This window comes from Macaca fascicularis, chromosome 9 (genome assembly GCF_037993035.2).
Source record: "Macaca fascicularis isolate 582-1 chromosome 9, T2T-MFA8v1.1".
NCBI classification, from domain to species: domain Eukaryota; kingdom Metazoa; phylum Chordata; class Mammalia; order Primates; family Cercopithecidae; genus Macaca; species Macaca fascicularis.
This window is the reverse complement of record NC_088383.1, coordinates 6,962,064-6,985,934: the sequence shown is the minus strand read 5'-3', so window position 1 is coordinate 6,985,934 and position 23,871 is coordinate 6,962,064. Positions and strand designations below refer to the sequence as shown.

General features: G+C 45.4%; 1 protein-coding gene, 1 long non-coding RNA gene and 1 other non-coding gene across 11 annotated transcripts in view; 2 read left to right on the top strand and 1 right to left on the bottom strand.

The window, feature by feature from the left end:
- Nucleotides 1-23,871, bottom strand: part of LOC102122230 (uncharacterized) — a 50,671-nt gene that overhangs the window by 7,740 nt on the left and 19,060 nt on the right. For 3 of the 7 annotated variants that reach the window (XR_010577811.2, XR_010577813.2, XR_010577815.2), the window contains 3 exons: nucleotides 23,171-23,288; nucleotides 20,797-20,865; nucleotides 17,794-18,616 (listed from right to left, as the gene is read on the bottom strand). This is a non-coding gene — a long non-coding RNA (uncharacterized lncRNA). Of the gene's footprint in view, nucleotides 1-14,269; nucleotides 15,940-16,760; nucleotides 16,968-17,793; nucleotides 18,617-20,796; nucleotides 20,866-23,170; nucleotides 23,289-23,871 lie in introns of those variants that run through there. The other 4 variants (XR_012417434.1, XR_012417435.1, XR_012417436.1 and 1 more) reach the window with 2 other exon arrangements.
- The window catches only part of IL2RA (interleukin 2 receptor subunit alpha), a 51,295-nt gene that overhangs the window by 25,677 nt on the left and 1,747 nt on the right, over nucleotides 1-23,871 (top strand). Inside the window, exons 2-7 of one of the 3 annotated variants that reach the window (XR_012417432.1) lie at nucleotides 11,291-11,482; nucleotides 12,935-13,045; nucleotides 15,589-17,015; nucleotides 17,351-17,422; nucleotides 17,793-17,864; nucleotides 19,078-19,144. Coding sequence is in view for 2 of the 3 variants with exons in the window: in XM_045399521.3 (XP_045255456.2) it covers nucleotides 11,291-11,482; nucleotides 12,935-13,045; nucleotides 15,589-15,804; nucleotides 17,351-17,422; nucleotides 17,793-17,864; nucleotides 19,078-19,144 (730 nt within the window). In the remaining variant the exon portion in view is untranslated. The remainder of the gene's footprint in view (nucleotides 1-11,290; nucleotides 11,483-12,934; nucleotides 13,046-15,588; nucleotides 17,016-17,350; nucleotides 17,423-17,792; nucleotides 17,865-19,077; nucleotides 19,145-23,871) is intronic. The other 2 variants (XM_045399521.3, XM_045399522.3) reach the window with 2 other exon arrangements.
- On the top strand, nucleotides 19,975-20,115 carry LOC123566997 (small nucleolar RNA SNORA14). Its single transcript, XR_006689708.1, has one exon. It is a non-coding gene; the product is annotated as a small nucleolar RNA SNORA14 (small nucleolar RNA).

Below are 23,871 nucleotides of genomic sequence, written 5' to 3'. Positions count from 1 at the left end.
TGAACCACGTTAGAGCAAGAACCAGACTCTCTTTACCCAGTGGCCCAAGCTCTTGATGCATACCTGTGTCCCTTGTAAAGCTCAGTGAATCATCCTCTAGACATTTCCTGTGCTCCATGCGTTATTCTAATCTTCACTGGGTAAAAGTAGAGCTTAAAGCTCTGATATATGGATAGGAAAGAGAAGAGCGATGAAGCCTTTACCCAGGGCTGGCTGGGCTAAGAGTAAAACAACTTGACCTTGATTCATCCCAGGGGCAAAGAATCTTATCTCAGACTCGGTCCACATCCTTTATAAGCCTCTTTTTCCTTTATCTTTCATGTTGCTCATATGGGCTGCAGGGGCCAAATGAGTTTTCTTTCACTTTGAACATCAGAGAAAAAAAACAACGACAAAAAGTTACTCAACCCACAAACGTTTCTCACTCACCCACCTTTCCTCCAGCCAGTGACGTTTTCACGGCACCCTGTTAGATGCTGAGTGAGAAAGCGTCGGGGCACAAACCGCTGTGGATGCAGATTGAGCAGTGCTCACTGTGCACTGGAGGCATGGGGGTCCTGTCGTCATGAAGCGGGCAGATGGAGTGAGGACTGAGCGAGCAGCCGGGACTTCGCGCACTGGAAACTCTCACTACTCCAAGTGTGGCCTGGGGATCTGCAGCCCTAGCATCACGTGGGAACTTGTTAGAAATAGCCTCAGCCTCCACACCTGCCCTGTCAAATCCCAATCTGCAAGATCCTGGGGGATCTGCACACACGCTGCTGTCAACAACCTCAGCACCGTCCTGCTGGCTCTAGAGCAGCCAACCGGGATGTCCTTCTTCTTCAGCAGTGGCATCCACTCTCTAAAATGACTGTCCCTCACGTCTCCTTCTAGGGTTGGTATTTCTGGTTAACTCAAGGGACACAACAATTCTACTAATGAAGTGATAAAAAGTAAAGAGACACCTTTCAGATTATGGGAGTGGAGCGGCGGGTATGTGGCAAAATCAAATAAAGAGGGCTCATGACTCCACGTCAGGGAAGAGCCGCTGGCCTGCTGCTTATCTTTACTGTGAATAGGGTCGCTTTTTGTTTGTTTGTTTGTTTTGTTTTGTTTTCACTTAACCTCAGTGGCAAGAAAAATGTGGCCTCTTGCCCGGAGGAGCAGAGAGAGATGCGGAAGGCAAAGACCACCTCATTTCACCAAGTTCCTCGGCTTTTATTTAAAATCCAAGACATAGAAGCTGCACATTTGTCCTTCTGGGAAAAGCGACGAGTGACTGAGAGCAGAGTCCCAACAGTCGAAAGGAGAGAGCAGGTGCCTGGGAGTCAGAAAAGCTGGCTTGAATCCCTAAACCTGTCGCTGTTTGTCATGGGTTAGGTCGTTCTGGTCATCTATGGCAGGAGGACTACAAACGCCTGGCTTCTCCCTTTCCAGCGGGCACACGAGGAGACAGAGAAGTTGAATCTCTAGCAGTCCATTGAAAGGGAACCCCACAGTGCAAAGAGAAGCATTGTCGAGGGCCCTTCATCTGCACCCTCCGTTCTCCCAGACCTGTTCCAGGATGCATTCCAGAAGAGGTAGCTCTCCGTCACAGTCACTTGCAATTGCCAAGGTGTCAGCTAGACAAGGCAAAAGCTCCCAAGGGGTGTTACCCTTCAGCTGCATACAGAACTCAGAGAGGCAACAAATTCACAAGGAAAGATACGCCCATGATCATGTATTTCAGCCATAATGATGCAGGTGAGGTGGAAAAGGACGAGGAACAAGTGGGATTCTGTCCATGTCTGAGCATTCACGGCAAAATCCAACGTAAGATGTGGAACATGCTCAACACCAGAAGAGCTCGGTTTGACTCTGTGCCTATGCCCTTGGTGTGGGTCCCAGGCCAAAGCCCTCAGCATTTTCAGGATTAATGAAAACTGCTGGCTGTCTCTTTTTCCCTCTGCCCACATAAAAGGCACAAAAACTAAAGGCAAAGGCCACCTCACTGCAGAGCCTGTGGTTCAGGATTTTCCTCCTGGGAGCCCCGATTTCTTTTCTTTTCTCACCTTAACAGTGTCCAGAGTACTTTTATTGCCAGAATGGAGATACAGCCTGCTCAGAGCCACATGTGGGGCCCACCACTCAGGAACAAAGAGAGAGACAGATACTAAGCATGTGTGCAACAGAGAAAATCCAGCCCACAGAAACCGTGTGCAAGAGCAGCTCTGTCCAGCCTGAGTGTGGCTTTGGGAAGCCCACTTAGAACCTGGCCTGCTGCCAGTCGCCAACTCAGAGCCTACTGCCGTGAAGGCAGGCCCTGACTCTCCATCCCTGCCCACACAGGGAGACCCAGGGCAAACAGAAAGCCCCTGGGGGGGCCCAAGGGACCCTTGGCTCTCTCAGGGTCCCATTCAAGTTTCTGGGCTAGTCCTGGCAGACTAAATACCACTGAGTTGCCTGGTGGGAGTAGGTGCTGGGCAGGGTGGACAGGAGCCCCACTGCTTCTCAGCCCTGTGCCAACCCCTTTGGGTAAGACCCTAAAGCAGGGTGGGGAGCCCCAATTTCTAAGCCTGGAGTGTTTACCACCCTATACCCCCACCTCCAACTCCTGAATTGATCATCTCAAATTTTCCCACAGTCCGTAGACACCAGACACTTCAAATACTCTCAGAGAAGAAGGTGATGTCTACATCCAGAATTGTGCCAATACTTTAAAATTACGGGGAGAAAAATATTCCCCTTCCCCTCTTCTAAGGAAAATTCTGTCTGCCTCCCAAGCTCCCAGGTCCCTTGTGGTGTGAGCTGGGGGAGTGCATAGAGCTGGGAACTGGAAAATATTCCGGGAGAGAATTATTTATGTTGAGAAGACCCATTGGGAGAAGCAGGAGGTGGGTCTGGGAAGACAGGAGGAAGTGTAAAGGCAGAGAAAAGCCCTTGTTAGCTGAATTTTGAGAAGTAATTTTTAGCATTCTTAGTGAGTAAAACTAGAGAATGAGGGCAGTTGTATGCTGTCTTAAAAAATAAAAGAATGATAATATAGGGAAAGATGATTTCAACATTTTGGAGTCATATAAATGGAATCCTCCTTTGTTATTACTGTGCAAGACTTTTAGACAAATTATTTTTTATTCTTTTTCTGGATGTTGTTCTGTTGCTGCTTTTATAACACTATGCTGAGAAGGGCTAAAAAAAATCCCAAATTTATTCCCATTAGATTGAAAAAGAGCAACCCTCCAGCGTATCTTTCCACACACTCTTCTACCTCCTGCTGCCTTCAGGTGATCTTTGGCACTTCCTGGCAAGGCCTTTCAGGGAAAAGGATTACAGTCAAGCTCTTTAGTGGTTACTGAGCTACAGACCTGGAGGTGTCATGTTTCTAAATTCCAGGAAAGATTCTTTATGAAAGGAAAGTCTGTGAGAATAAGAAGTTCTGGAACCTCCCCTTGTCCCCGCATGACCTCTTCAGACACTCAGATTAATTTATGATGACTCTGAAAATGCCCATTACCTCATCTAGCAAAACACACCCTCATGGAATTAAAGAGTTTCTAAGGTCACAAAACAGCTTCCAAGACAATTTGTCGCCTTCTTTTCCAATTGATGTGTTTAGAAATGTTCTTGGCTTGTGATTGGCATTTCAGATTCCAAAAGCATCTGTGGTCAATCCTGGCTGTTTGTGCGAATGAATAATTACAAAAGAGTTGCTAAGTATGCTTCTCATTGATTTTGTTGAGCTAAAATTACTTGTAAAGAAAGGCACAGATCTGAGGCATACAATTCGATGAGTTTTGACAAATGTGTACAGCTGCATAAACGTTTCCATCACTTCTGCCTTCTGGTCAATACCCACCTACCACAAGAAACCACTGTCTGCTTTCTGTCTCTGGATATAACTTTTGTCTTTTTTTGGACTTCGTATAAATGAAAGCAAAGTGTGTGCACTATTTTGTGTTTAGCTTATTTTGTTCAACATAACATTTTTGAGATTTATCAATTGCCCATATCAATAGTTCATTATTTTTTGTTTTTGAGTGGTTTCTATAGTATGACAATATCATAAGCTACTTATCTGTTCTCCCAATGATGGACATTTGAATTATTGAGTTGATTATTATTAATAAAGCTACTATGTCCTAGAATGGAAGGGGCTTAATAAAAGAAAGAAGTAAATAAATATTTTATAAAAGTCTTTCTGTAGACATATCCCTTCATTCCTCTTAGATAAATACCTAGGAGTAGAATTGCTGAATTGTAGGGTAGATATATATTTAACTTCAATAAAAATACTTTCTTTTTGTTTGTTTGTTTGTTTTTGTTTGTTTGTTTTTGAGACAGAGTCTCACTCTGTTGCCCAGGCTGGAGTGCAGTGGCATGATCTCAGCTCACTGCAACCTCTGCCTCCTGGGCTTAAGTGATTCTCCTGCCTCAGCCTCCAGAGTAGCTGGGATTGCAGCCATGCACCACCATGCCTGGTTAATTTTTGTATTTTTAGTAGAGACAGGGTTTCACCATGTTGACCAAGGTGGTCTCGAACTCCTGACTTCAAATGATCCAGCTGCTTCAGCCTCCTAAAGTGCTGAGATTACAGGCATGAGCCACCATGCCCAGCCAAAATACTTTCAAATAGTGTTCCAAAGTAATTGCATTACTTACACTTCCACCAGTAATGTAAGAGAGTTCCGGTAGCTCTACTTCCTCTCCAGTGTTTGGTTTATCAGTCTTTTATCAATTTCCTCCATTTCCCTAATGGGCTATCTCATCATGGTTTTCGATTTGCATTTTATTGATACCCGATATTAAGCACACTTTCAAGTGTTTATTGATAATCATATATCTTCTTTGGGGAAGTGGCTGTTCAAGTCTTTGCCCATTTATTGGGCTGTTTGCCTTTTACTATTGCTTTGTTGTTCTTTATATATTCTGGACACAAGTGTTTGTGACAAATAAATATATTGCAAATATTTTCTCTCAGTCTTTTTCATTTTCTTAATGTCTCTGAATGAGTAGACATTTTCAATTTTTTTCTTTTATAGTTAGTGCTTTTGCATCCTCTATAAGCAATCTTTGCCTATCTCCAACCTGCAAAGTCATTTGCCTTTATTTTCTTCTAAAATCTTTGTAGTTTTGCCTTTTATGGTTACATCTATAAGGTATAGACCTAGTATGTAGATCTTTATCTTTATACAAATAATACAATTAATTCTTGCATAAGAGGTGAGGTTTTTTCTCATACATTTATCCATTTGTTCCAGAAGCATTTGTTGAAAAGATTTTTCCTTTCTCATTGAACTTCCTTGGCACATTTATTTGTTTAAAAAAAAAATCAGTTGAACAAACATGAGTGAGTCCATTTCAGGACTTTCTGCTCTGTTTCATTACTGTTTGTCTTTATGCCAATACTATGCTGCCTTGATTTCCATAGTTTTACAGAAAGCCTGAATATCAGATGTCATGAATCCTCTAAATGTGTACATCTTTATGATTGTCTTAGATATTCTAGGTCTTTTGAGTTTCTAAGGAGGTTTAGAAATAACTTCCGAATTTCTACTAAATATTGTGTTGGATTTTTAAACTGCAGTTGCCTTGAATTAATTGATCAATTTAAGGTGAATAGATTTTTTAAATAAATGTTCCAATCTATAAAGATTGTATATTTTTCCATTTGCTTAATTCTTTTAAAATATGTCTCAGCAATATTTCAGAGTTTTCAGTTTAGTGGTATTACAAGTTTTTGGTAGACTTATTTATAAACATTTTATGTTTTTTGATGTAATTGTAAATACAATTGTTTTTAATTTTTAATTTTCTAATTGGTTGTGTCAGTATATAGAACTACAAGTGATTTTATATATATATATATATATATATATATATACTGAAATTGCTAACTTGCTAAATTCTAGTAGTCATTTTGCAGATTCCTCAGTAATTTTATGTAAACAATCATGTTATCTGAGAATAATGTTCCTTATCTTGGAATCTACTTCCTGATATTAATATAACCACACCAGCTTCCTTATGCTTACCTTTGTAGATTATGTCTCTTTCTATCCTTTTTTCTCAACCCATCATTTTTATTGTATTTAAAGTGTGTTCTCTTGAAGACAGCATATAATTGGGCACTGCTGTTTAATCCAGTCTGAAAGTTTCTGTCTTTTAATGTATGGATTTTTGTCCGTTTATATTTAATGTAATTACTGATAGGACTGGCTTTAAGTTCACCTTCTTGCTATCTGTTTCTTAGTTGTTCCCTTTCTGTGTTTATTACTCTATTCTTCCTTTTCTCTCTTCAGTTTGGCTCACCAAATTTAATATTCTTTTTAGCTACACTCTTTGTGGTATTATTTGGTGGTTTCTCTAGGCTATTCAGTATGCATCCTTAGCTTATCACAATCTACTTACTTAATATTGTACCATTTTCTATATGATATAAAAACCTAAAACAGTACAATTCCATTCTTCCTAACTTTTATACTAGAACTGCATGTTCAACAGAACCCACCATACCATATTATTATTTTTGTTTTAAACAGTTGTCTTTCAAAGATGTTAAAAACAAAAAGTGGTCTTTTCACTTATCTAAATATGTATCAGTGTTCTTTATTACTTCATGTAGATTTATGTTGCTAGCTAGTGTAATTTCTCTGTTGCTTGAAAATTTTTCTTTAGCATAATGCAAATGTGCCATAATAAATTCTCTAAGCTTTCTTTTATCTAAAAATATACTAAGTTCACCCTCGTTTTTGGAGGATATTGTCTCTAGGTAGATTTCAAGGCTGATGGGGTTTTTTCTTTTAAAACTTTGCATATGTTGTGCCATTGTTTTCTGGCTTCCATTGTTTCTATTGAGAAGTCAGCTGTTATTCATCATTGTTCCCCTGTAGGTATGTGTCCTTTTCCTCTCACCGCTTTTAAGATGTTCTCATTATCTTTGGTTTTCAGCAGTTTACCTGTGATGTATCTAGATGTGCTCTTTGGTTTTCAGCAGTGTAGCTGTGATGTACCTAGATGTGCTCTTCTTTATCCGTATCCTGCTTGGTGCAGTGAACATCTGGATCTGTAAATCCATATCTGTCATCAAATTTCAAACATTTTTGGCCATTATTTCTTCATATATTTTTTCTGCTCCATTCTTTCTCTCCTCTCTCCTTGGGATTCAATGAAATGTAGGTTAGGCTATTTGATATTGTCTCACAGGATGCCAAAGGTCTATTCTATTTCAAATTTCTTCTGTTCATCAGTTTGGATAATTTCTATTGATTTGCCTTCAAGCCCTGGCTAGGCTCATTTCAGATACTGTAACTTTTAGTTTTATTTTCTTATTTTTAAAAATATTGGTTGGCCATGGTGGCTCACACCTGTAATCCCAGCACTTTGGGAGGCCGAGGCAGGTTGATCACCTGAGGTCAGGAATTCGAGATCAGCCTGGTCAACATGGTGAAACCCTGTCTCTACTAAAAATACAAAAATTAGCCAGGCATGGTGCCATGCACCTGTAATCTTAGCTACTTGGGAGGCTGAGGCAGGAGAATCACTTGAACCTGGGAGGCAGAGGTTTCAGTGAGCCAAGATTACACCACTGCACTCCAGCCTGGGCAACAGAGGAAGACTCCATTTCAAAAGAAAAACTTACTAGTTTTCATTTATCTACTGAGATATCCTATTGTTACACTCATTACAACCATTTTTTCTTTAAATTAGCAGTTGGCAATTTTTTTCTGAAAGGGTCAGAGAGTAAATATTTTAGGCTACCTGGCCATGTTACTCCACTGCAACTACTCAACTCTGCCATTATAGCAGAAAAGCAGCCATAGACAAAATGTAAATAAATGGGTGTGTCTTTCTTCCAATAAAACTTTATTTATAAAAATAAACCACTGACCATGGTGGCTCACTCCTGTAATCCTAGCACTTTGGGAGGCCGAGGCAGGTGAATCACCTGAGGTCAGGAGTTCAAGACCAGCCTGGCCAACGTGGTGAAACCTCATGTCTACTAAAAACACAAAAATTAGCCGGACATGTTGGCGCATGCCTGTAATCCCAGCTACTTGGGAGGCTGAGGTAGGAGAATCGCTTGAACCCAGGGGGCAGAGGTTGCAGTGAGCCAAGATTGCACCATTGCACTCCAGCCTGGGCAACAAGAGCAAAACTCTGTCTCAAAAATAAATAAATAAATAAATGGCAGCAAATCTGCAGGTCGTAGTTTACTGACCTCTGCTTTAAAACATTGAGCATACTTATTACGACTGTTTTAAACTCCTTTTGTGCTAATTCCAAAATCTGGGTCAATTTAGGGGTCTGATTTTTTTTTTTTTTTTTTGACAGACTCTCACTCGCTCTGTAACCCAGGCTGGGGTGCTTGGCTCACTGCAACCTCCACCTCCCAGGCTCCAGCAATTCTCCTGCCTCAGCCTCCTGAGGACCTGGGACTACAGGCATGCGCCGCCACACTCGGCTGATTTTTTGTATTTTTAGTAGAGATGGGGTTTCACCATGTTGGCCAGACTGGTCTCTAACTCCTGACCTCAGGTGATCTGCCTGCCTTGTCCCCGCAAAGTGCTGGGATTACAGGCATGAGCCACCGCACCCAGTCAATCTTACGAGTCTGTTTCTATTGAGCACTTTTTTGAGTAGGTCAAGTAGGTCACATTTTCCTGTTTCTTCACATGTCTAGATTTTCTTTTAACTTGCTGGATATTATGAACTATACATTATAAAGGGTCTGGATTATCTTGTGGTCCTTTAAAAGGTAATGCATTTTGCTCTGACAGGCAGGTAAATGACTAGCACATCCTCTTGTCTATTAGGCTTGGTTTTAATCTTTGTAAGGGCGGGTCTATTTCGGTTTTGAAATTCATCCTAGGGGTGTCTCTTTCTCTAGAGCAGGATTGGAAAACTACAACCCACAGCTCAGACACCTGTTTTTATAAACAAAACTTAGTATAACTATTCTTCTCTTAGCCCTCACAATGGACGATCAGGGCTAAGTCTCTCTAAGTTCTGCCCTGTTCAGGTTCAGACCAGCTCTTGGCTAAGAACCTGGGGTGGACCCCTATACATACTTTTTGAGCACCCTTCATGTAGTGCCCTCTCCAGAGCCCCACCCCACAAATCCCAGTCATGTCACGTCAATGAGCCCACCACTCTGCTTGGGCTCCACTTGGGTGCTGCCTGGGAGGAAAGCACCCCAAGAAGGAAGCCAGGGCAACCGTGGGCGCCTCTCGTGTGTTTCCCTCCTCCCAAATCATGTAGCCCTGAGCTGCCTGTTGTTCAGCACCTGAAAGCACTTGCTGCATACGTTTGGGCTGGTTTCACAGCTGTTTCAGCAGAAACGTAAGTTTTGGTCCCAGTTACTCTGTGATGGCTGGAAGCAGAAGTCTTCACTGGTTTTTCTGATTATTATCCATGTCTGGCTTTAGCAACAGATTTATCTTCTGATACGTAAAATATTGGTTGGTGTTGATCTATAATAAGTGCCAACAAATGGTACCAGTGATATGAGAAGTACAGAGAGACAATCTTTTGCGGAAGTTAAAGGTTAAAGTAAACGTCAGTCCAGTCTCTATCTGAATTACCATTCTCTTTTTCTGGACAGTGAAAAAAAGGAAAGGAACAGAACTACCATCTATTCCACCTCTGTTATTTTCTGGGCTTTCATCAAGTTACCTTATTATATTATTTGCTGTAATCATTAAATCAATAAAATAATTATTATTACACCACAAAACTGAGCCTTAGAGAAGTAAAACAATAAAACTATGTAGCTTGTAAACTGCTGGAGCTAGAAGTTAGAAACCCATCTTTCTCCCTTCCCACCATGCTGCTGCTCTTGCCTTATCATGAGATTACCAGAATTTAGTGAGCACTTACGTTGCCTGTTCCTGTTCCACCGTAATTTCTAGCCCATGGAGCCCATTTAAATTGCTTTTGCTTAGTCCCTTGTTGGTTAGAGATGGGCCAAGCTGTCTGATTTCTCCCTACCTTTGGTTCCTTTTGTTTTGTTTTGTTTTCTTTTTGGAGACAGAGTCTCGCTGTGTCACCTAGGCTGGAGTGCAGTGGCGTGATCTCGACTCACTGCAACCTCCGCCTCCCGGGTTCAAGCGATTCTCCTGCCTCAGCCTCTCAGCCTCCCGAGTAAGTGGGACCACAGGCACATGCCACCACACCTGGCTAATTGTTTTGTATTTTTAGTAGAGACTGTGGTTTTCACCAGGCTGGCCAGGCTGGTTTCCAACTGCCGATCTCATGTGATCTACCCTTGGCCTCCTAAAGTGCTGGGATTACAGGCATGAGCCACTGCGCCCAGCCTTGCTACCTTCAGTTCTTAGGGGTGTCAGGAGAGTCCTGAGTCATTGGATGGGGATGGTCTTCTAGATGACAAGATGCTGGGCAGAAACTAAGTGCATAGAGAAGCTTCACTCAACCTGAACGACTAATACACAACCGGCCAACCCACAGCCATGAGTACAGCCAGCAGCCCTGATCAGCCTCCGTGTGGGCTTCCATCGATGGAGAGGCCACAGACTTCTGCTTTCCTGCCTCTTCCTGTCCCTGTCATCTCCCCGTCCACTTCCTTTATCCAGCATGTGATATTTCCCCCCAAAATCTAATCTCTTAAAGCAGAGAAACTGTTGCAAAGTAGGCAATGGAATTATTTTTCTGATTAGACCTGTGCCACTTTTCCTTGTAACAGTTTAATGTTTGACCACTGCTTCTGGTGTCTTTAGTGAGATTCCAGGGTCCATTTTTCAGACTGAGGGAGGGTAAGGTCTTCATAATATAAGAAGGTATTTGGTGAACTCAGAGGTGAGCAGGTGGGTGAGAAACACACATTTCCTATTTGCCAGACATTGAGTGACGTTCTTTCTGTATATTTCTCAAAAAATGGCACAGAGTCATTAATTATAGAAAGTCTAACAATTTGTATATCCTGAAAAGTATTTTGCACAGACACATTTTGCCCCTCAATTAAATGTACGTAACTTTGCTCCTTCCTTTCTTCACTTTCCTTGGCCCTCCTCTCTCCGTACTTGCTTGACATGAGGCATATTCAGAATAAAACCTCATTAATTTCTACTCATCTAGTTTGAAATACATTGTGCTTTGGAGAGGAGCTTGGTCGTAGCTAACTTTTGAGCCAGCTCTGATTCAAAGGTTTCTGAAGAACAATGGTAGCAGCCTTAGTTCCTTTCTCACAAAAAGTGGGGCATACCATCTTTTAAATAAAGTGAAGAAATATGTGATGAAAGTTATTATAGGATTAAATATGTGAGTACTTGCTAGAGGCCTCTTGAGCTCCTAATAGTCTTCTTTTGCTTTGCAGAGCTCTGTGACGATGACCCGCCAAAAATCACACATGCCACATTCAAAGCCGTGGCCTACAAGGAAGGAACCATGTTGAACTGTGAATGCAAGAGAGGTTTCCGCAGAATAAAAAGCGGGTCACCCTATATGCTCTGTACAGGAAACTCTAGCCACTCGTCCTGGGACAACCAATGTCAATGCACAAGCTCTGGTAAGTGTCCCTTCTGTGACTACCGAGAAAAAGAGAACTGCAGCAAAGAGTGAGACAAAGCCCAGCTTTGGTTCACTCAGCCCTATAGACACAAATGGGCCAGTCCAGTCTACAGGATAACTAATTTTAGTGGTTCCTGAAATAGTCATTCACTAAACACAATTTTTTTTTTTGAGACAGAGTCTCACTCTGTTGCCCAGGCTGGAGTGCAATGGCGCGCAATCTTGGCTCACTGCAACTTCCGCCTCCCAGGTTCAAGTGATTCTCCTGCCTCAGCCTCCTGAGTAGCTGGGATTACAGGCTCCCAAAAGCACGCCTGGCTAATTTTTGCATTTTTAACAGAGATGGGATTTCACCATGTTGGCCAGGCTTGTCTCGAACTCCTGACCTCAAGTAATTCGTTCGCCTCAGCCTCCCAAAGTGCTGGGATTACAGGCATGAGTTACCGTGCCCGGCCACACAATTCTATTTTTATTTTTGAGACAGTCTCACTCTGTCACCCAGGCTGGAGTGCAGTGGTGCAATCTCAGCTCACTGCAACCTCCACCTCCTGAGTTCAAGTGATTCCTGTGCCTCAGCTGCCCAAGTACCTGGGAGTACAGGTGTGCACCACCATGCCTGGCTAATTTTTTTATTTTTAGCAAAGATAGGGTTTCACCATGTTGGCCAGGCTGGTCTCAAACTCCTGGCCTCAAGTGATTCTCCTGCCTGGGCCTTACAGGCTCACACCACCATGCCTGGCTAATATTTTGTATTTCTTGTCAGCGATGGGGTTTCCCCATGTTGTCCAGGCTGGCCTTAAACTCCTGGGCTCAAGCAATCCTCCTGCCTCAGCCTCCCAAAGTGCTGGGATTATAGGTGTGAGCCACCACGCCTGACCTAGACACCCTCTTTTATCCTGAGCCAGAATTCTGATCACCCCCCTCATTGGGGCACTCAGACTCAACTCCTTTGCCAAATTCTTCACAATAGACAGGACTATTCTAGAAGTTTCTTTGTCATTTTGTTAAGATGGTGTCTCTAACTTTAAGCATTCTGAGCAGTCTTAGGGAGCAAAGGATCAGTGCGTTGTGGAGTGAGACCACTTCTGCTGCCGTCAAACAACTCAAAAACAATTGATAGCAAGCAAGGAGTCCCTTTTGGTGAGACACACACACATACACACATAACATACATGACATACACAGACACGCATACACACGTTCAAATACATGTCGTGGGCATTGCCATATGCACATGAATACCCAGAGGCCGGTGCTGGGAGGTGTGCGAGCAGGCCCCACCCGAGGGAGGGCGTGCTCTGGTTTCATCTTTGTAAGCTCAGCAGCCAGACACCGCCAGACACATCGTGGGCACTGGACAAGTGTGCTTCTCAAGTGAATGAATACATGAACGGTGTTTTCTATTAAGCATTTGTGGAATTATCTGCATCATTCCATCTATATTTTTTAGCTGCTCGGAACACAACAAAACAAGTGACACCTCAACCTGAAGAACAGAAAGAAAGAAAAACCACAGAAATGCAAAGTCAAATGCAGCTGGCGGACCAAGTGAGCCTTCCAGGTGAGAGATGAATCTGCCCTCCAGCTAACTCCTGAGAGCCCACCCTTCTCTTGCAGGCGGATGATGTGTATCCAAGGGAAGAAAGTCTGCCCTGCCTTCTGTAAACACATGCATGTTGCTCCCTCCTCCCAGGACATCATTGCAGACAAGAGCTAGTGCAGAGCTGCCCAAAGGCTGTTTGCTCAGCAACTCGAGCCAATCTGACGGCAGCCAATCCAGGTCTGGGCTCACTCCCTGGTTTGGTAACTGGCCAAATAGAATTCAACCCAAATTCAACTCAACTTACAATCATCTGTTGGGTCTGTGTGCCAGGCCCTGCTGACAGGAGACACAAACAAGAGTGTGACAACGATCCCCGCCCTCCAGGAAACGCTCTGCGTCTTCCCCTTAAGCACAAAAGAACGCACCACAAAAAAATTATTCACTTCCCCATATTTCTTCCAGGGTAAGGTTGTAAAATGGACATGCCACACTTGTGAGTCTCAAAAGTTTCAGACGCATGTGTCCTGGCCAGCAGTCTGTGCATGAGTGAGCACTGCGGCTGTTCCTTGCCTGCCCTCAGCTTTCCCATGACTGAATGGTGGTTCACTCATGGTGTCAAGAAAATGGGCCAGGCGCAGTGGCTTATGCCCGTAATGCCAGCACTGTGGGAGTCCGAGGCGGGCAGATCACTTGAGGTCACAAGTTCAAGACCAGCCTGGCCAACATGGTAAAACCCTGTCTCTACAATCATACAAACATTGGCCGGGCATGGTGGAGGGCGCCTGTAGTCCCAGTTACTCAGGAGGCCAAGGCACGAGAATTGCTTGAAATCAGGAGGCGGAGGTCGCAGTGAGCGGAGATTGCACCACTGCACTCCAGCCTGGGTGACAGAGGAAGACTCTGTCCCCCCTCAAAAAACAAAACAAAAAAGAAAAAAGAAAAACAGAACCTGCTAGGAAGAATTGAGCTTTCTAAGGTCAGGGCCTGACCTTAGGAGACTTCAGAGCCCTTTGCTAATTTTACAGCCTTACAAAGAACTGTATCAGGCACCATCCCATTTGAGCCTGGCAATACAATGAGTCAGGACCAGGAAGGGTTACTTCAATTTACTGAAGAAACTGAGATGCAGAAAAGATCAAAAGATTTGGCTAAGCTCACATAGTAGGGCTGGAATCAGACCTCAGGTCTCCCCGATTAGATGAGGAAACTTTCTCCTGATTACTTATTTTAAAAGAGTTTGAGTTTATAGCTTCCATTATTTTATTTTTTTAAACAGACTAATCTAAGGGCACAGTTGCAACACGATGTTCTTACTCCTTCCCCCTCCGACTTTGTCCTGGACTGGTGTTTCCAAGCACATTTGTTTGTTTTGTTCTTCTTCCCCCATATCACCCTGCACAGTTATTGGAAAGCTTCAAAGAGGCCAGTGCTTAGTGTCCTTTCTCCAAGGCTGGCTCTGCCTGAGGGATGTTTCAAAGATTGTCTCAGTTTGGGTGTTTTCATTGGAAAGAAGCAAATCCAATTCCAACATGTTCAGACAGTTATGATTTGTATTGGTTGTCAAATAACCTTTTATCCTGAGACAAAAACACAAGTTCAGTCGTGATGTTCAGCGTGCCACACGACAGGAGCCAGCCTGGGACAGGACCACCCAGCTTTCTGCTGGGCCAGAGGCTCTGTAGGACATTTACAGAGGCTCTGTTGGGTATGCAGGGTTGGGGAGAGTCTGGAAGTTCAGAGCACGTGTGCAGTTTCACAGGCTAAGGTTAGAGGGCACATACAATTCCGTATGTCCAGGTTGGGGGCTGTGGGTGGGGAATTCAGAGATTTAATCAGAATAAGACATGGTCTCAGGCCGCAGGTCAGTCAGACCTGGGATGTAGTTGGGTGAGTGGAAAGTTCTGGGAATGGGAAATTTTGAGAAGCCTTGAAAGGGCACACGTGTGTCAAGCTTCAGTGTGGCTTGATCAGAGATGGTACTCCATTTCTCTGAGGTTCCCTCAGCCCGTCCCTCCTCCTGGCTTTGGGTTGCCCCCAGTCCTTCCGCCATCATCCCAAGATGTCCACCGGCCGCCCCCAAGAATGTGCTTCCTCACTTGTCCAGCAGAAATCCAAGGTGGTCTTCATGCTCCATGGGCCCAAATAGGCTTGAGCCTGCCCTTGTGTCTCAGCGGAGACTGACCCGCCCACTCCTGTCCACTGTCAACCCCTGCACTGTCTTCCAAGAGCTGGCTGTGGTGTTCCTCTCTCGGGGCAGCACCAACCGGAATAAATCGCTCATTCCTCTGTGTCCCCATCGCCAGCGTCTGCTATCCTTCACATGCCTTTCTTACACAATCCACTGTCCGCCCCTTGCAGGAGTGACAGGGTCTTCATGCCTTCCTACGGGGCCTAGCGAACTTGCCCACGCTCAGATGTTCTCAACATATATTGGTTGAATGAAAGGATGAGCAAGCAGTCAAAAGAGTAAGAACCAAGGTCCAGTCCCTAGCAAGAGGCAACCTGGACTCACTCGCAGTGCTGTCCCCAACTGCCTTCAGAGCATTCCTTCCATCTTCCAGGTCACTGCAGGGAACCTCCACCGTGGGAAAATGAAGCCACAGAAAGAATTTATCATTTCGTGGTGGGGCAGACGGTTTACTACCAGTGCGTCCAGGGATACAGGGCTCTACACAGAGGTCCTGCTGAGAGCGTCTGCAAAATGACCCACGGGAAGACAAGATGGACCCGGCCCCAGCTCATATGCACAGGTGAAACGGAGCCCAGTCAGTTTCCAGGTATGGTGGCTCCCTTCTGGGATCCACAGTGTTGCTTTTCTCCATCAGGCTGACCAGGGCGGAATCCCTGACCTCTCCTGCTGTGTGTCCTTAGACAAGCCCCTTGATCTCCCTGGGCTTCCCTTTTTTCTCATTCTGAAAAAAAAAATTTTTTTTAAATAGACCAGATGGACTCCAAGGGCTCCTTCAATGAAGGTTCCCCTGTGCCCTGAGTGGGGAGAAAGGTTGGAGACAGAAGAGAAGGAAAGCTCTCTCCTAAGCACCCTAGATGCTGCCTCATAGTTGGTCCTGAGTCCACTACTTCTCTAAGCCACCGAGGCCTCCTCTGGCTCCAAGGGCAAGTCCAGTTTCCCACTCACGCATTTTTCCTCTTACTGGTGATCGTGCAAATGCATGATTTGAACAGTACTCTGCAGTCAGCATGCTCCTTGCCCATGTGCCATTCCCCAGCGGAGCTTGGATAAATCAACACAAAATGTGCAGTGTCAGGACTTACTCAATGCACATGCACACACACACATGCATGCAAACGCTCAGCCCACCGATGTTGAGGTCTCCTGCTATCTTCCTTCTGAAATCTTATTAGTATCGCGACAATCAAAAGTGACTTACATGCAGGCTGGGCGTGGTGGCTCATGCTTGTAATCCCAGCACTTTGGGAGGCCAAGGCGGGCAGATCATTTTAGGTTGGGAGTTCGAGACCAGCCTGGCCAACATGGTGAAACCCCATCTCTACTAAAAATATAAAAATTATCTGGGTGTGGTGGTGGGCACCTGTAATCCCAGCTACTTAGGAGGCTGAGGCAGGAGAATTACTTGAACCCAGAGGGTGGAGGTTGCAGTGAGCTGAGATCACATCACTCCACTCCAGCCTGGGGCAACAGCAAGACTCTGTCTCAAAAACAAACAAACAAACAAACAAACAAACAAACAAACAAACAAAAAAAGCGACTTACATTCAACCACAAGTATTCCTGGTTTTCTTGCTCACTGCACTTCTCATACTCCATGTCCTTCTCTTGGGTTCCCTGGGGAGGCTGTTTTGTTCCCGTAGCAACCTCGCTGGGCCACCCTGACAGCCAGGGAATGCCTGCCGCTTCCTTGGAAGAGGGTGAGAGGCAGGGCAGAGCCAGGACTGCTACCCCTCAGGAGGACTGGAGAACCTGGCACAGAAGCAGCTGTCCCTTAGTGCATCTCTGCTCCATCCAAAGGTTCAGTGACATTTGTATTATTATGACCTGTTTCCAAGTCACAGATGGAAACCTGGACTGAGTAGGGAGGCTGGGGAGAAACCATTGCTCAGAGATCTGGGGACAGCCAGGGTCAGAGTTAGAATTCAGCCTCGTCTGCTCTGCTGAGGCCACTTCACAGCTTCCCAGTGCCCCTGGTGTGGAACCATGTGGGGTGGCATCCCCAGCGAAGTGCCCACACCAGGATTCATGCCTCCTCAGGATATCTGGGGCCGGCTGCCCAGGGCAGGCGGGGTGGGAGTGAGGCCCTGACTCCTGTCTTTAGCTCCACCAGCATCACTCACTCTCTCCCCCAGGTGAAGAGGAGCCTCAGGCAAGCCCCGACAGCCTTCCTGAGAGTGAGACTTCCCGCCTCGTCACAACAACAGGTGCGGGAGAAGACAGACGCTGGACCCCAGAGGCCTAGTCCAAAAGAGCAGGGGTGGCCAGGAGCCAGGCTCAGAGAGATGGGCAGAGGTGACCTGTAGGGGAGACGCCCACATCAGCCTCCTCTCCCTCTCAGCAGGGAAAGGGCCTCAGCGACCTGCAGGCCCCAAAGCGAGTGTCAGAAAGAGGGAACCCAGGACCAGGACCAAGCACGGTCCCCAGGCAGAGATGGAACTCCTGTCCTCACCACCACCACGTGTCTCCTACCAGCCTCTGAGCTTCTCATCCACAGAGACGCCCTGACTTCCTTTAGCCTGGTGCCATCCTAAAGTCACAATAGCAGGAGTGTCTCTCTTTATCTCTTTTTCACAGATTTTCGAATACAGACAGAAGTGGCTGCAACCATGGAAACGTTCATATTTACAACAGAGTACCAGGTAGCAGGTGAGTGGGGCACTGGCTTTGTGGACAAAATGTACACCAGGCTGAGATATGGACAGGTTGACTGGTTGGTAGGTTAGTTGGTTGGTTGGTAGGTTGATAGGTAGGTTGGTTAGTTGATTGGCAAGTTGGTTTGTAGGTTGGGAGGTTAATTGGTTGGTTGGTTGGTTGGTTGGCAGGTTGGTTTGTATGTTGGTGGATTAGTTGGTTGGTAGGTTGGTAGATTGGCAGATTGGTTGGTTAGTTGGTTGGTAGTTTGGTGGGTTAGTTGGTTGGTAGTTTGGTTGGTAAGTTGATAGGTTGGTTGGTAGGTTGGTTGGTAGGGTGGTAGGTTGGTAGTTTGGTTGGTTAACTGGTTGGTTGATTGGTTAGTGAGTTGGTTGGTAGATAGTTTGGTAGATTGGGTGGTTGGTTAGTTGGTTGGTAGGTTAGTTGGTTGGTAGGTTAGTTGGTTAGTTGTTTGGTAGGTTGGTTAGTTGGTTAGTTGATTGGTAGGTTGGTTGGTTGACTGAAAAGACCCCTTCCTTACACTGCAGAATGTGTGAGTGAAAAGCTAATCCAGATGCTGACAGCTCAGAATCCCATGAACCAGTTACAGGATGCTGTGAGCGAAATCTCAAGTCAGTCGCATCAGCCCCTCTCAAGCTGATCTGGAAGGGCTGTACCCTGAGCCTCTGTCAGGGGTCAACAGTGGGAGGAAGGAGCCATGTAGCCAGGCAGAGAGGACAGGCTTCCAGAAACATGGCCGTCGTTTCCTGGTAGGAGGGAAAAACACACTCTGAGGTTGCATCTGCCTAGAAAGTAAATAAACGTCAAGCTCCAGAACCTCAGCAGAGCAGTATCCGGAAGACCTGAACCCTTCCAGGAGACGTTAATGTGCTTCTCATTATCTGCATATTTTAACATTTCTTTTACCGGGCGCTCTCGGTGTCCTTAAACGAGGCCTGGCCTCTGAGCCTTTCTGAGGGGCTTGTGTGAGAGAAGGGTGCATACTGAGGGGAAGCTCCCTCCACCCTCACCCTGTCCTCCCCGCCCTGTTCCTCAGGACTCCTAGGAAATCCCACGGGGAGGGACCTGCGTCCTGAGACGGGGAAGAGAGGCTGCAGCCTCCACCTTGCTCTTTGGGGATGTCCTCAGCCTGCCCTGTGGGCCTGGCTCCTGCTGCCCCCATGCCAAGCCCAGGGCCCTTTGCTGAACTCCCTCTCTCTATTGACAGTGGCCGGCTGTGTTTTCCTGCTGATCAGCATCCTCCTGCTGAGTGGGCTCACCTGGCAGCGGAGACAGTAAGTGCGGTATCACCAAGGCAGCACACGATCAGATCAAAGTCCTGCACCCAGCCCTGCCCACCCTGCCCCATGCTCGCTCTAATCACCTGCAGTTCAGGGACTGGCAAAAGGAGAGGCCAATCCATGCCTCCAAGAGTCAGTAAAAAAGCATTAAAGCACCGCCAGGTGCGGCGGCTCACGCTGGTAATCACAACACTTTGGGAGGCCAAGGCTGAGTGGATCACCTGAGGTCAGGAGTTTGAGACAAGCCTGGCCAACGTCTCTACTAAAACACAAAAAATTAGTTGGGCATGGTGGCAGGTATCTGTAATCCCAGCTACTTGGGAGGCTGAGGCAGGAAGATCGCTTGAACCTGGGAGGCAGAGGTTGCAGTGAACAGAGATCGCACCACTGCACTCCAGCCTGGGTGACAGAGCAAGACTCTGTCTCAAAAAACAAACAAACAAAAATTAAAGCACCAGGGAAACGGGAAGGCAAAGGAGCCTCACATTCATTGAGCACCTACTATACACCAGGCTTGATGCTTGTTTTATAAACATTATTGAAATCTACCTTCTCAGAAACCTTTGGAGTAGCTGTGGCCTAGAGAGATGCAACAGCTTGAAGAAGATGGCACAGCAGAAGCCAGCACTGCAACTTGAATCTAGAGCCCATGGTTTTCCCACCCAGCCCCTACCTATAGAGGACCCAGGGCAGCATCTGTGCTGAGCTTTGCCTATCCTGTGCTCCCCACCCTCCCTTCTGCAGAGGCTCACACCAGTATCCCCTTGACCAGGAATGTAACCCATGTGTGGTCTTTTTGCATTAACTCAGATTTCCAACCCTGGATGCCTCTTAGAACATCCAGGAGAGAGTCTTCTAAAATACCAGTGAGTGGCAAGGTCCGAGTAAATGCCACAGGAAAAGGAAGGCGGTCCAAAGGGCTGTGCTTCTCCTGTGGCTCAGTGTTATTCATAGCTGTGACATCTTTTAAGAGAGGTTTACAAGAGGGAAATCATGTCACCAAAACCATTGTGACCCACTTTCAATTTGGGGGGAATCTTCATTTGCAACAATAGAAGAACAAATTTGTTGCAATAAGAAATATTTTTGTAGCTTATGTAGGTTGTTCAGCCAAAACAGCATAATAATTCAAAAAGTTAAAAGATAGGCCAGGTGCGGTGGCTCACGCCTGTAATCCCAGCACTTTGGGAGGCTGAGGCAGGTGGTTATCTGAGGTCAGGAGTTCGGGACCAGCCTGGACAACATGGTGAAACCCTGTCTCTACTAAAAAATACAAAATTAGCCGGCATGGTGTTGAGCACATGTAATCCCAGCTACTTGCGAGGCTGAGACCGGAGAATTGCTTGAACCCAGGAGGCAGAGGTTGCAGTGAGCCAAGATCGTGCCACTGCACTCCAGCCTGGGCAAAAAGAGCGAAACTCTGTCTCAAAAGAAAAATAAAAAGGTAAAAGGTATCAATGACTGGGCTCCAATCAGAATCTCTGGGGGTGAACCCAAGACATCAGTACCTATTTTTAATTGAGATCAAATTCACCATTTAACTGTCATAAAGTGTACAGTTTATTGGTGTCTTAGCCCGTTTTGTGCTGCTGTAACAGAATGCCTGATACTGGGTAGCTTATAAAGAACAGAGATTTATTTCTTACCATTTTGGAGGCTGAGAAGTCTGAGGTCCAGGGGCCCCCATGTGTCAAGGGCCTTTGTGCTATGTCATCCTGTGGCAGAAGGCAGAAGGGCAAGAGAGTGAGAGAGAGCAGGAGAGGCTGAACTCAGCTTTTATCACAAACCCACTCCTGCAATAACAACATTAATCCATTCATGAGGCAGAGCCCTCGTGACCTGATCACCTCTTCAAGATCTCACCTGTCAGCATTGCTGGATTAGGGATTAAGTTTCCAACACATGAGCTCTGGAGGGTGTATTCAAACCACAGTAAGTGGTATTTAGTATATTTGCAATGTTGTGCAGCCATCCCCACTGATTCCAGAATACTTCCGTCATTCCCAAGAGAAGCCCCGCACTGCCAAGTTCCGCATTCTCCCCAGCCCCGGGAAACCACTACTCTGTGTTCCTTCTCTATGTATTTGCCTATTCTGGACATTTGGTGTGAATGGAATCATGTGGCCTTTTATGTCTGGGATAGTTGTACGTTTTAAAGCCCCTCGGATGTATCTAATACATATGCATCCAGGTTTGACAACCCTACACTAGGCCATTGGTTTTCAAACTTGAATTTGCACCAGAATCATCTGTAGGAACATAAAGAAATGATAAATGTTTGAGATGATGGATATGCTAAATACCATGATCTGATTGCTGCACATTGCAGGTATCAAAGCATCCCTACATACCCCATAAATATGTGTAACTATTGTGTGTCAACTTAAAAACGTTTGTTTAAAGAATCATCTGGAGGGCTCCTTGAAGCACAGATTGCTGGGTTTCACCCGTGGAATCTCTGCTGCAATCGTCTTGTCTTGCTTAGGTCTGGGAATCTGCATTTCTATCAGGTTCCCACGTGATACTGATGCTGCGGTTCCAGGGAGCAGACTCTGAGGATCACCGCACTAGGATAACAGAAGGATTCTTCCCTTAAGAATCAGGGAAGCTGGCCACACTCACGCTTGTAATCCCAGCACTTTGGGAGGCCGAGGCGGGTGGATTACTTGAGGTCAGGAGTTCGAGACCAGCTTGGCCAACATGGAGAAACCCCGTCTCTACTAAAAATACAAAAATTAGCTGGGCGTGGTGGTGTGGGCCTATAATCCCAGCTACTTGGGAGGCTGAGGCAGGAGAATCACTTGAACCCCGGGAGACGGAGGTTGCAGTGAGCCGAGTTCATGCCACTGCACTCCACCCTGGGTGACAGAGCAAGACTCTGTTTAAAAAAAAAAAAAAGGAAAAAAAAAAAAAGAAAGATAAAGAAAAAGTAAACTCTAGAAACTCACTCTGTATCTCTCTTGATTATCCAGGGCCTCCCTGACCCCTGCCAGCATATATTCTGGCCAACCCTAATACAAACTCCACAGTAAGACCCTGAGAAAATGCAGATCCACGCCCCCAAAACCGAAGCACTTAGCCTAGCCAGAGAGAAAAATAAAATATCTCTTCCTTTCTTATATGGGTCATCAGGCCCATAATATACCCTAATTTTCCTCCTGGAATTTAAAAGTATAAATTACTGCAATGCAAATGATAAGCCTCCCAGGGTTATTGTAGCAGGAATGATCTATATAACTGACAGTCTACCAGTTTCTCTAAGGGGTCAGCGGATTCCCAAGGTGTCATTTTAGGATTCCAGGAGGGGAAGGATGTGACATGGCTGACGTGTTGTAGGTGTACTCAGTACTTGCATCCTCTCCTTCCTCAGGCTGAACACTTGACAAGCCTTAACACCTTACAAGGATTTTTTTTCATTTGTTAGTTTGAAGACCAAAAGCCTTCGGGCCCAGAGGACAAAGCTATTTGGAAGTAGGAATGGTTCAGTGTTGATGTTGTGAAACAAAGAACTGTGTGAACCTATGTGAGTTCCCACAAAGTCTCCCAGAATTACAGTCTTTAGGGAGACTCAAACATACATCTAGAAATGACTCCTCTAGTCAGTTTGTCCAAAATCCTTCCTAGAATCTGCTATCAACTCGTGGTGCCCTCTTGTGGCAACAGAAAAGCTGCATTTGAATTACCGAAAGATCACTGTAGCCTAGCCAAAGAGAGTTTTGTTTGGGGAAATATTTTTTGTTTGTTCTGGGCAATGACCAGGAGTCCGTGACGTGCTAGAGAAGGCTCACGGTGGCTTGTGAGAGGCAGCGGTTAAATTTTCAGGACTTCTGCAAACTGGTTTTTAAGCATAGCCATTATGTAAAACTAAAGCATTTAGGCTGGGAGCAGTAGCTCCTGCCTGTAATTCCTGCATTTTGGGAGACTAAAGTGAGAGGCTCGCTTGAGACCAGCCTGGGCAACAAAGCGAGACCTTGTGTCTACAAAAACATTTTAAAATTAGCTCGGTGCGGTGGCACATACCTGTAGTCCCAGCTACTGGTAAGGGTGAGGTGAGAGAATCCCTTGAATCCAGGAGTGCAAGGTTGCAGTGAGCTGTGATCACGCCACTGCATTTCAGCTTGACTGACAGATTGAGACGCTGTCTCAAAACAATAAAAAAAAAAAATAAAATAAAGTATTTAAATTTACAATTCAATAAACTACATGAAAATCAAAGACAAGAATTACTTAAAACTAATCACTTCCTAATTATTTGCTACATTTTACTGTTATCTTTGTTCCCTGGGTGGTTTACATCGATTGTGTCTGCATGGTGGAAATACCGTTCAACGGTGGCTACTACGCAGCTCTTTTCAATCACGTGGTCAGTGATGTCACATTGCCAGCTGGAAGCTGGGTGTGGAGGGAGGATTTACACCAGGGAAGATAGGCAACGTCGTCAGAGAGCTGCTTGTTAAACATCACCAGCACACCTCTGCTTGGAGCCTTTTGCTGTGGGAACTCTGTGTGAAGTAGGGAGTAATTAGAAATTCCCATGAGCCAAATAAGGACTGGGAAAAGACTAAGACCGTATTGTCCAATACAGTAGCCACTAGCCACCTGCGGATACTTAAGTGTATTTAAACTCAAATAAATTAAATACCATTAAAACTTCAGTTCCTCGGTTGCACTAGCCACATTTCAAGTATTCCCTAGCCACGGGTGTCTGTGTTATTGGACAG